General features: G+C 42.2%; 1 protein-coding gene across 3 annotated transcripts; it reads right to left on the bottom strand.

The window, feature by feature from the left end:
• On the bottom strand, positions 1-10,446 carry si:dkeyp-69b9.6 (zinc finger protein 865). 3 transcript variants are annotated; one of them, XM_021322888.2, is made up of 4 exons: positions 9,902-10,428; positions 9,347-9,465; positions 4,000-6,456; positions 1-3,711 (listed from the first exon to the last, which is right to left on the bottom strand). In XM_021322888.2, exons 3-4 carry the CDS (start codon positions 6,026-6,028, stop codon positions 1,334-1,336), a joined length of 4,407 nt encoding a protein of 1,468 aa, XP_021178563.2. In that variant the 5' UTR covers positions 6,029-6,456; positions 9,347-9,465; positions 9,902-10,428; the 3' UTR covers positions 1-1,333. The 3 variants fall into 3 exon arrangements, with proteins under 3 accessions (XP_021178563.2, XP_012730617.2, XP_012730616.2); XM_012875163.3 differs by having other exon boundaries at positions 5,812-6,456; positions 9,902-10,421; XM_012875162.3 differs by having other exon boundaries at positions 1-6,456; positions 9,902-10,446.
• Between the last annotated feature and the right edge of the window lie 2,124 nt (positions 10,447-12,570).

Genomic DNA, 12,570 nt, shown 5'->3' with positions numbered 1-12,570 from the left:
AATGATTACACTTAAGGTTTATTCATTGCTGAAATATAATCAACTACTGACTTCTCAGTAAATAATGTGATAGAAATCTACTAAAACTAGATTTTTTTTTTCCTTTGGAAGAAAACAAAAACTTGACAGGGCTATGAGCATTTCGTATGTGAATAAAGTGACATAAAGCGATGTACTTGAAAACGTATTCCATCAGGTTCAGTTGAAATAAAGAAAAATGAGTCTCGACAGTGATAACATGATTGCAAAACAGTAAAAACTCAAATGTATAATGGGGGTAAGTGGACTGACATGAAGAGTGATTGGGTTACACACAAATACAGGGATTATTACATCTGTTTCTATCATGATAGGTCCTTGTTTTTAAACCCACTTTGAAGAAATACGGTAGAAATTATCACTGCTAAAAAAGAGCATCCAAATATCATGAGTCTAACATGTTACAGTCATTCTGTGTTAGCCTGTTTTTTATTTTTATCCCATGGTATAAAAGCTAGGAATATCCTCAAATAAACGAAGTGAACACCGTAAGCAAGGCTTCTTCATTTTTGGCAGGAGAGGGAATCACTGTAACGCTAATTATACATTTCGTCTATTTGTGATTAAATCACAAAGGAATATAGGGGCAACTCTCAAATCAAGTTTACACTACAAACTGTTGGGGATATACTGAATAAACCATCACATACTGCAGGAGTGATTTTACAACCTCAGCAAGAAACTTGACCAGAGAACAAACATGCACTGACATACTATTAACAGAAAAGGTCTTTGTCCCCATGTCCCTACTCCTAATAAATGCACTTTACATAAAAAAAAACAGCCTCCTCAGAGCCTCTAAGTGAACATCAACAAGACGAAATACACAGCAGACGTTATCATACAGCAAGAGCAGGGAACCTTAGTTGTGTAGGGAGAAGTACATTAGCAGGTCATTTCACCTAACTTGTCTAGATAACTGCACAGTGTCAGCCAAGCATAGTGTCAATGCACTTAAGGGGTTAATTAATGATCCTATGGAAACAGTCATGTCTTTGAGAAAAAAAACGAGAGAAAAAAAAAGAAAAAAGAAAAAACTTTGAAACCCTTCCAATATAACCTGGAAGATTCTCCGGTGATATTTAATATAATGTTCTACAGTAGTTGTTAACACACTCGTTCTAATAGCAGAGTAGATGCAACAGAAAAAAAGAGGTAAATTCTCCTAGAGGCAGTAGATGTCTTTGCCAGTCCCTTTTTTTAATTATTTTACCTCTCACTTTCCTATTTTAGAACAGAACAACAAAAAAATCCCTCTTGTATGCCGTTTTTTTGTTTGTTTCAGACACCAGGATCAGAATCTATACGATCCTTGTAAGTATGGCATCTCCTCGTGACTGTCGTGTATCTGTCTTTCTCCGGGTTTCTTCGAAAGCTTCAACCTCTTAGCATCTCCTCTCTGCAGTCTTTTAGCCCTGCGGCGGCAGGACGCTTTGTGCCTGAGAAGAAGTGTAGCGTTCCAGAAGCGAGCGGAGCAGTGGCGGCAGGAGAAAGTCCCTCTGGCACGATGGGAGGCTCGATGGATGAAGGCTGTCAAAGGCCTGTGAGACTGCTTCCCACACACTCTGCACCTCAGCCGATCCTGAGCGCTCAAGGCCTTTCGTGGGTGTTTAACTGCCATGTGGATCAGCAGCCCCGCTTTGCGGGAAAACACGGAGTTGGGGCATATGGGACATCCGAACCGCTTCACTGGAACTTGGAGAGATGACAGGATCTGTACCTTCATTCCTCCGGTGTTGATAAGCCTATATCCACCACCACCAGATCCTCCTCCTCGTCTAATCGTCAAACGGAGAGAGCCGTGTTTCTTATTCTGCTGCCCTCTTATTGTACAGCTTATCTTTTTCTTCCTTTTGACTCCATCAAATCTCCCTAAATCCTGCGATTCCCAGTTACTTCCCCTCCATTCTCTGTTGTCGGACTTTTTTTTTTTCTTCTTGTGTCGTCTCATGTCGTCGTGGGGCAGCGGGGTGTTGCACTCAAAGTGCTGGTGGGACTGGGTGTCTAACTGATGATGGGGATGATGGTGGGAGAGGTGATGATGGTGATGCAGATGGTGATGTTCAGTGGAGGGCAGTTCCGTGAGGGGCTGGAACGGGGCGGTGGTGTGAAGCGTGCGGCTACGGGATCCGGCTGGGTAAATGTGCTCTCCCTTCACCCCGGCAGGGGAATGTGGGTGCTGCGGGGGCATGATTGTGGAGTTGGGGGGGAGAGGCTGAGAGTAGGATGGAGCACTGGAGGTGGAGGACTGGGCTGCTGCAGCATCGTAAAAGAGGGGGGAATAACCAGCTGGTGGTTGCGGGGGCGGTTGCTGGTGACTATGAGTGACAACGCTAAGACCCTGCCCTCCGTGCCCTTCAGTGGATGGAGCCATCTGAAGCAGGGCGTTGGTGGCAGCCTCGCTTTCTGAGGCTGACTGATTAACATCGCTCCCACCTCTGTTTTCTCCAGACCCACTGCTGCCTTCTTGGGGGTTAGACTGTTCAGCTCGGGTAATCCCATGCTGAGACTGCCTGTGTCGAGTGAGGCTATTAGAGTAGGCAAACTGTTTCCCACACACCTCGCAGGAGAAGAACTTGTCAGCCCCGCCTTCGTGAACCATCTGATGGTGAGCAGTAAGCTGGAAGTGATGGCGGTAGGACTTCCAGCATATGGCGCAGGTGTAGAGTCGAGGCTGCGCTGGGGACTGCGATTGGGGTGGTGGAGGCGGCTGCGGCTGAGGGTTGGAGTCTTGAGGCTTGACGTCTTGAGAGTAGGGGTAGTAGGAAGAGGTACTCGGTGCTGGGTTCTGGCTCCTGTCTTGCGCCACGCTACATTGAGTATTTGGGTTAAAGCTGTTGAGGCTCTCTGGAGCTGGTGTTGTGGGTACCTCTTCCAGCTCCCCTTTCTGGTGGAGTTTGCTGTGCCTCCTCAGGCTCTGGGAGTAACCAAACTCTTTCCCGCAGATTGTGCATTTGTAATTCTTTGCACCGGAGTGGACCGTTTGATGTTTGCTGAGGTGAAAAGCCTCTCTGAAGTATTTTCCGCATATGGTGCAATGGTGGGGCTTTTCGCCGGTGTGGATGCGGTCGTGCCTGCGCAGAGTCTCGCGGCGCGCAAACCCCTTGCCACAGACGCTGCACAGGTGAGTGCGCGGGAGCCCGCTGGGCCCCATTCTGGGAGTGTACTGCCTACGTTTTGGGGGTTGTCCACCAGCTGCAGGATCTTTCTTAGCTCTTGGTTTGCGAGGACGTTTTGGTTTGGTAGTAGGATTCTGTGGGTTGCTGCTCATAGCCTCTTGGTTCCCACCACTTCGGAAATTCTTATCCATGCCAGAGGTGGAGGAAGGTGAGCCTAGAGGTCCTAAACCAAGACCACCTAGCAGACCTCCTATTATGTCTCCCCTATCATCCCCTCTATTTCCACTGTTGCTAGCCGCTGTTATTGCAGAGATTGCATTATTGACAGAGCTAGTGACATCATCCTCTGAGTCATCCAGTAGAGAAGAAAGAGGCAGGTGGGGCTGCTGCTGCTGCGGATGGTGGTGCTGGTTGTGGCTCTGTGAGTGCGGATGCAGAGTTGGGGCCAAGGGAGCCTTTCTCAGAGCTGGGCCCGCCATCCCACTTCCACAGGGGGAGGCGCCAGAGTAGCACGGAGATGGATTACCTTGAGAACGGTGGTCATCATGGTAGCCTGTGTAACGATTCCGAGAGTAGTCAGTGGGGTATTTACCATCTGTTCTGTCCCTGTCATTTGAATTCCCTCCCCTTCCAGACTGAAACAGACCATCACATCCTAAACCTGATTTAGGTTCTCCTTCACTCACAATGATTACACCATCCTCTTCCTCAGTTTTCCCATAAATAACCCCTCTATTGCTTTGATAAGTTCCCCCTCCTCCGTTACCTCCTCCACCCCCTCCCCCGACTCTGTCCTCACCATCAGTTCCTGTCTTGCTGCCCCGGTGTTTGGGTCCCCTACCTGGCTTGCCGCAGGTGCCTGAGGCAGCATGGTTGAGAAGAGAGGTGCTCTCTCGGAAGGCACGACCACAGGCAGGACATCGGAATGGCTTTTCCTCATGAATCTTCTCATGACGTGTCAGTGACTCTCTACGATTAAAAGCCCGAGAGCAGGTGGAGCAGCCATATGGGCGGGCTGAAGAGTGTAAAACTCCATGCTGCAGCAGGTGCCCCTTTTTCTTAAAGCCTTTGCCACAATCGGGGCAATGAAATACTTTGTCTGGACTAGGACATGAATTTGACGAGGGTTGTGGAGTTTCTTGGGTCGAATGGGGAAGGCTTGGGTCAGACTGAGCTTTAATGTAAACGGGGTTTGGGCCTGTAGTGGCAGTATTGCTAGTACCTGCTGTGGTTGGCTCATGCATGCGCATATGCCTACGAAGGCTTGATAGGTGAGGGAAGCTTTTGCCACAATCGCCACAGCTATAAATGGGCTCTGTATCGGACTCTGAAGTGTTGGGTTGCATTGAGCCCTGGTTATCAGATTTAGAAAGCTGAGAATCATTAGTAACCAGTACTGAGGCAGCAGTGGAAGAGGGAGCAGAGGAGGAGGAAGAAGAAACTACTGATGACGATGAAGATGAAGAGGCAAGAAGGGATGACGGATCTCCGCCCATATTTGTCATACCAACCCCACTGCCAATTAAAGCCGGGGGCTGGCCATGACTTAGCCCTCCATTACTAGTGCTTGGATTACCATTGTTGCTACTGTGAACATGGCTGCTACCGCTACTACTACCGCTTTCAGATTTTCTTTGAGGCAAATAGCCGGCCATTGCTTTTTTCCTTCTACTACTACTGCTACTGCTGCCGCTGCTTCCACCTCCGCTGCTTTCCCCTTTACCATCTTCCTTCGATAAAGACAAGTGAAGTGGTAAGGGAAGGGGCAAACCTGCTTCCTGCTGCATCAGAGAAGCTATCTGATTAGACGAAAGCACTGGAATGCCCTGGAAGTCGAAGCCACCCAGCGATGAAGCCTGGGAGCCCGGGTGGAGAGGGTGGTGAGGATGAGAATGGGAGTGAGGATGGGAAAGGGAGTGAGGTGGAAGCTGCTGCTGCTGGGGAGGCTGCTGGGGAGGCTGCTGGGGCTGGGGGGTGGAGTGGCTGTGTGAGTGCGAGGAGTGCAAAGCGGGAGGTGGAGCGAGGCTAGTGCTAGGCTCCCCGCCTGACTGACTTAACCCAATCCCTAAGTGGTTATGAGTTCCCTGTTGAACCAGAAACTGTTCTAAGCTAGCATTAGCAGGCACACCAGAAAGAAAATATTGATTAGCAGCTAACATGCAACTAAACTGTTGGTGAAGGCTCCGTGCATCAGACTGGGCTCCAACCAACTGGTGTCCCAAAGAGCTGACTGCACTGCTGCTAGGAGGGTTGTTAGAGGTGGCCACAGATGTTGATGGAGAGGGAGAGGAAGAGGAGGGGCCAGGTGATGCCTGGGGGACAGAGAGGCCGGGATGTAAAGGAGGAGGTGGAGGTGCTGATGTTACTAATCCTCCTAATCCCCCAGCACTCCCACTACTGCTACTTCCCCCGGTAAAGTGCTCAAAGCGGCCTACACTTGGGTGTAACTGCTCCTGTGCTAGTGCTGCCTCAGACGGGTGGAAAGAGCGCAGGAACTGCGGGTAGCCAGAAGAATGACTCGAGCTGCTGCTGCTGCTCATCTTGCTTGACTTTGAGCGGGAGGTTTGAGATGAGGAAGGCTGTTGTTGTAAAGGTGGGGGAGGAGGGGCACTCATCTTGGCAAAAATGGAGGCAGAATCAGAAAAGGCGTTACCTCTTGACCCCTGCAGGGGGCCCAAGCCAAGTCCAGACAGAAGAGCTCCAGAAGACTCAGCCTGCTGCTGCTGCTGCTGCTGGAGTTGATGCTGGTGAAGTTGCACTTGCTGCTGATGCTGTAGCTGTCGATCTAAACCAAGGCCTTTGAACTGGTGGGCCTGGTGCCCACTTAACATCTCTATAATGTCCAGATTGTATTTTCCAAATTGGAACATTTCCCACTCACTGGCACATGGGGGTGCAGACGCCAAACCTCCAGCGCTAGGAGCGGCTACAGTAATCCCACCACTCACTGGTGAAAGACGGACTTTACCCTAAGAGTGGGACTATGCTACTACGTTCTTACTTTGGAGACAGCTTAAAGTTCATCTCTCCAGACTGTTTATCTCTGGCGCTGCCACTCCCCTCCTGATCATCCACTTCCCACACTATACTTCCAAACTCAGTGGGGTAGCTGAGGTGATAAACTGATGATCAAAGGTAAAAAAAGGTAGACGAGTTCCACCCAACTGCATCAAAAATTAATTAAAGTGGGTTTTTATTGCGGAACCAGTTCAAATGATGATTTCTTGTCTCCTTTGAGAATAATTGTGTTCCTTCACCTAAGATTCCTCATCCATGTTCAGCCAAGGAGTTCCTACAGCTGAAAACACAGAAGTCAAGAAGGGGTGAAAGTCATAGAAGGGCTTTATATAACCTTAGTATAAAATAATTATCATTGTATTACAGATTACCCTTTAATCTACAAGATCTCATTAAAACACAGGCACATCTATTAAAAGTTAATTCTATTTCTATATAGGAAAAATATGAAAATACAGAAATTTCTCTTTAAAGCCCAGTTTTTGGTACACTGATCCTAAACCAAAGCATCAACTCTGTGGCTGTAACCTTATCACGGATCCAAAATGTATCGCAAAAGAGTTAAGACACGCACAAAAAATTATTATATTAAATTTAACATATTCTATGGCAGTTTTAAAAGAATAACTTCCTACAAAAAAATAATTTGGCACTAAAATGTTATTTAAACTTTAATCGCCGCTTTTTTCCAATTATTTACAAATTAGCCACTTGTTGTAAATGTAAAGACGTGACAGAGGAAAGTCTGCTTAGTAACCATTCATATTTGTTAAATAAAAGAGATCGAAGTGATGCGTTTGTGCCATATCTGAAAGGATATTCCCATATTTTACAGCAACTGCAACAAACAGAAGAAGACATTCAACATGTGCAATAGCTTACCTTAAGAGTAGTTCTGCTGGAGTGGTGCACAAATAAAGTTGCTGCATAAATGCCAATTATTTGTTTTATTATTAGACTACTGACAATAAACACAAAGGTACTCTCATCTTTTCTTATACTGTGAATGAATGTTGTGCACTTTGTAGGCGTCAAGTGTGAAAAGAGGCAGATTTTGCATATTTAACAAGGCGCTGGAGATAGTGACCCATTTTACTTCATTACTATCTGACCGTTTAATCTTTTCATGCTGATTTTTTTTCCCCTGTTATGAATCACACATAGCACATATAAATCTGAATGTTATTATCTTATTATGCCAGAGTATTTTCTGACATTGCTGCATGTTTGAGGACTAGGTAATTAAAAAAAGCCTCATAAAGCAGAAATTAGTTTTTTTTCTAAATAGAGGGGTGTGGGTGCAGCGCAACTTATATGATGTTACTTATTTTAAGTATAGTCTGTATTTTACACCATATTATAAGAAATTCTGATAATGATGGGAAATGTTCTCAAATGCAAATTTTTAGGAGCACAGAATGATAGAAAAGGTTTATGAAAATGGATTTTAAAGAGAGGTTTTGGTAAATGTAACAGCATATGGGTCCATTTCTGACAAACCTTTGGACATGATCAATCAACATGATCACAGAAACAGAATAACATTATTACTGAATCTTTTTAATTGATAGAAAATTTCTCCAAGTCAATTTGCCACTCTGCTCTCCCATTGTGTACCTATGAGTGGCCACGTTATCCCAAAGTTCTATCGTTTCATCCCCCATTATAAAAAAAAAAAAAATGTAATTACTCATAGCAAGACTCTTGGTGGTTAAATATTTTATATGAATGATAGAAACAGGTAATCAAAAAAATTTTAAACCCTCCATATAATCTCACTGAAAATCCCTTTTTGTAAAGATCTGAAGAGTTTTTAGACCCCATTTCAAATATTTGTGATTTTAAACCAGTCTTCTGAACCTCTGGGCCAGTCTTACCTTATGAAAAATTAGAGATTATCAAATCAGAATAACTCAATCAATCAACTGCCAGCTAGTACAACACAACATATCCGCACTTTTTTTTTTTTTTTACTTTGACCCACTGGTTGTCAAACATAACCTGACGCATGGCCAGCTAATCCTGCATAACTCTTTATTTTAAATGAGATAGAAACCAAAAACTCATGCACTAACCATGAAAACTGATCTCACTGGTTTTTCTTTTTTGCACATTAATTAGTCGGGTTGTTTCTGTGAGGGAACCTGCTGCTGGCAGAGTATCTCCAGGAGGGTTTGCAGGTACTGAAGAAAAATGAAACCACAGCTTGATGCTTAATGCTGTCTCTTCTTGCACCCTAACCTTCCTATAGACGTCACAACAGCTCAGATGTTTTCCTCTGTTTACTTCAGCGATGACTTTGTCAGATGAGCTCTTAGTACTTTAAGGGTGCCTGCAATGGGGCAACTTATCCTCAAAATGTTAGACTTGTTTTGGGTTCCAACAACTTAAGCAGGAGCACCTGTTAATGAGATATGCCATTTTGAGAATCTGTAATAACAAAATAGGACGATTCTGGGCAAACAGGGTGTATAAATATGAAATGATGAAAGGTTGGGAGTGCAGTATGTTTAGATAGTGAATTACGAACATGAAGGAATTGGGTTTTTACATGTGTGAACTGGACAGAGTAAGAGTTATTTATAAGAGCATGGCTGGTTAGAATTAACTGGCCCACACAAGATCCAGATTTCCACCATAACCTCAGGATTTATCTGTAAAATTATGTTTCAAGGCACAATATTCTCTGTCGCTGTTTTAAAGTGATTATGTATCCTGCAGTAATGACTTAGACGTACTGGCTGAATAACACGACTATTATAAGTCTATAAACTGGCATTTATATCTAAATGAAAATATAAAATGTAAGCAATTCTGTGTAATTATGGGTCACAACTTCTCAGCTTTAAATGTGAATTTCGATTCTAATTTTGAACCTTCATTTATTTTCTTGATATCTTTTTGATTTTTTTTTTCAACGCAGATATTTAAAAAAAAAGATTATTGTAACATAAACCTCTTCTGAAGATATTACTACCCTAAAGCCCACAAGAAAAACAAAAATCCACACAACCCTATAAACACAGACGCACAAACGAGAAAAATCAAATGTAATAATAACTATAAAGAAAAAAAACATTTTGTGCTTAAGGATAGAGAAAGTTCACCGTCTTCTGCAGACTTTACTCACTTCAAAATGTGGTTATGCTCACCTCTAACAAAAATCTTACCGTTTCCTCTGATTCAATTGACGAATCCTTGGAAGGGGGACTGAGAGCTTCCCTGGCAGATGAGGGAAATTATCTATCGCATATTTGACTGCCTCTCATTTTAATGCAACTCAGCAATCCTGCAAAAAAATAAAAAAATAAAAAAAAAACGGGGATTGGGGTAGGAGGAGGGGGGGATGCACAAATGCTAAAATTAACACCAGCTTCCCATTCGCTTCACTGTGTAAACATTAGTTTCAAGCGCGAGTAATAACGGCGGCGCTCCAGCTCCTGTTACAGTATCGGCTTAACATTTAGCGAAAAAACTGGGGGGGAAAAAACTAAACTTGGCGCTTCTCTTTGGCATCATTTTTTTAGACTCCGGCGTGCCTCAGTGTGTCTGGCTATGTGCAGCCGCACGCATTTTCTACAAAAGCCACATTGTTGCTAACGTTAGCCATCCTCCCCCGAAGCACAATCGGTCAACGCACGCCGACCAACGTTAACACGACGATGCTAGCGCTAGCATATACATCTGCGTAAAAGAAAAAAAACCTATATTCGGCTAATGTTTACCTACGCATCCAGTAACGGAGCAGAGTTTTGCAGACGGATGAGGCCTGGCACGCCTTCTTCTTCTTCTTCTCCTCCCGACTGCCTGCTGGCTAGCTACGGTCCGCTTCCATTTCTGCGTGCTGTTTTCCAGTCGTTAGCCAGAGCCATTTTCACTGATGCTGAGAGCTGGGTGGACGCTCGAAATCAACGCCGCAGCAGCAGCAGCAGCCTCCTCGCCATTTGGTTACCGACCGCTCTGCGCTGGCGGGGAGCTCATTAGTTTATTGTTTTGAGGGTCGAGGAGGGTTTTTTTTTTTTTTGATCGGTCGGTGGTGATGTATTTTTTTTTTTTTTTTTTTTTTTTGGGTAAAAGTGAGTGACGTGTGCGCCCCTAACGTTGGTCCTTTCCGGCCCTTGTAATGTTTCCGGGTAGCGGCAGCAGAGGGGCTCTCGGGCGGTGTTTTTAGGGCTCACAGATTGGCTTCACGGGGCTAGAAATCTACATATTCGGGTGTTTTATCAGGATTCAGGCGTGTTTGCAGCATAACATCTGCCTGAATATACTTGATGTTTTCAACCTTGCTCAGGGCTATAAAAACTGTTTGAATGTGCCGGCCTATAGATTTTATTTTTACTTTTTTTGCATGTCTAACTTTTAGTAAAGTGGTAAGAACTTTTATTGGTAAAACCCAAGTAAAAGCATATATGTGTGTAATATATATGTTATAAAGCTCTAGTAACTAATTCTTTTGCACCTTTTTACGTGTATCGTCAATAAAATGCAATATTTATATATTTTTAAAAAGTGACATTCATAGTTTTTCTTATCATACAATCAAAATTTTAAATGTTTATTATTTTCAAATATAAATCTGAATAGTGTGGCGTGTTGGCAGCATAACATCTGCCTGAATATACTTGATGTTTTCAACCTTGCTCAGGGCTATAAAAACTGTTTGAGTGTGCCGGCCTATAGATTATTATTATTTTTTTTTTTTTTTTGCAAGTCCAACTTGAAATTGTAGTAAAGTGGGAAGAACTTTTATTGGTATAACCCAAGTAAAAGCGCTTGTGTGTGTAATATATATGTGATAAAGCTCCACAAACTAATTCCTTTGCACCTTTTTACGTGTATCATGAATAAAATGCAATATTTCTATATTTTTAAAAAGTGACATTTATAGTTTTTCTTATCACACAATCAATTTTTCAAATGTTTATTATTTTCAAACCTGAATAGTGTGGCGTGTTGGCAGCATAACATCTGCCTGAATATACTTGATGTTTTCAACCTTGCTCAGGGCTATAAAAACTGTCTGAGTGTGCCGGCCTATAGATTTTATTTATATATATATTTTTTTTTTTGCATGTCTAACTTTGAAATTTTAGTAAAATGTAAGAACTTTTATTGGTAAAACCCAAGTAAAAGCACTTATGTGTGTAATATATATGTGATAAAGCTCTACTAACTAATTATTTTGCACATTTTTACGTGTATCATGAATAAAATGCAATATTTATATATCTTTAAAATGTGACATTTATAGTTTTTCTTATCACACAATCAATGTTTATAGTTTCAAACATAAATCTGAATAGTGTGGCGTGTTTGCAGCATAACATCTGCCTGAATATACTTGATGTTTTCAACCTTGCTCAGGGCTATAAAAACTGTTTGAGTGTGCCGGCCTATAGATTTTTTTTTTTTTTTTGCATGTATAACTTTGAAATTGTAGAAAAGTGGGAAGAACTTTTATTGGTAAAACCCAAGTAAAAGCACTTATGTGTGTAATACATATGTAACAAAGCTCTACTAACTAATTATTTTGCACCTTTTTACGTGTATCATGAATAAAATTCAATATTAAAATATTTTTGAAAAAGTGACGTTTTACTTTTTCTTATTACACAATCAAATTTTTCAATGTTTATTATTTTCAAACATAAATCTGAATAGTGTGGCATGTTGGCAGCATAACATCTGCCTGAATATACTTGATGTTTTAAACCTTGCTCGGGGCAATAAAAAATGTGTGAACGTGCCGGCCTATAGTTTTTTTTTTTTTGTTTGTTTGTTTGTTGTTGGGTTTTTTTGCATATCTAACTTTTAGTAAAGTGGTAAGAACTTTTACTGGTAAAACCCAAGTAAAAGCACTTATGTGTGTAATATATATGCAATAAAGCTCTACTAACTAATTATTTTGCACCTTTTTACGTGTATTATTTTATTATCCTGCAAAGTTACTTTATTTTCCTGTTGAGTTACTTTATTATCCTGCAAAGCTACTTTATTCTGGAATCCACTGCAATTCACTGAAATTCTTAAGCTGTATGCAAATGAAATTTCGTTCTGTACGCACTCAGTGCATACAAAATGACAATAAAGTTTGTCTAAGTCTATCATGAATAAAATGCAATATTAAAATAATTTTAAAAAGTGACGTTTATAGTTTTTCTTATCACACGATCAAATTTTTAAATGTTTATTATTTTCAAACATAAATCTGAATAGTGTGGCGTGATGGCAGCATAACATCTGCCTGAATATACTTGATGTTTTCAACCTTGCTCAGGGCTATAAAAAAATGTTTGAGTGTGCCGGCCTATAGATGTTTTTTTTTTTTTTTTTTTTTTTGCATGTCTAACTTTGAACTTGTAGAAAAGTGGGAAGAACTTTTATTGGTAAAACC

Source organism: Fundulus heteroclitus, chromosome 3, assembly GCF_011125445.2.
Source record: "Fundulus heteroclitus isolate FHET01 chromosome 3, MU-UCD_Fhet_4.1, whole genome shotgun sequence".
NCBI lineage: Eukaryota > Metazoa > Chordata > Actinopteri > Cyprinodontiformes > Fundulidae > Fundulus > Fundulus heteroclitus.
Note: the sequence above shows the minus strand (reverse complement) of the source record. Positions and strands in the feature narration are given on the sequence as shown.

What these genes read in the sequence shown, in the direction of transcription:
- si:dkeyp-69b9.6 (XM_012875162.3), bottom strand. Translation starts at nt 6,028, where the DNA reads ATGTTCCAATTTGGAAAATACAATCTGGACATTATAGAGATGTTAAGT.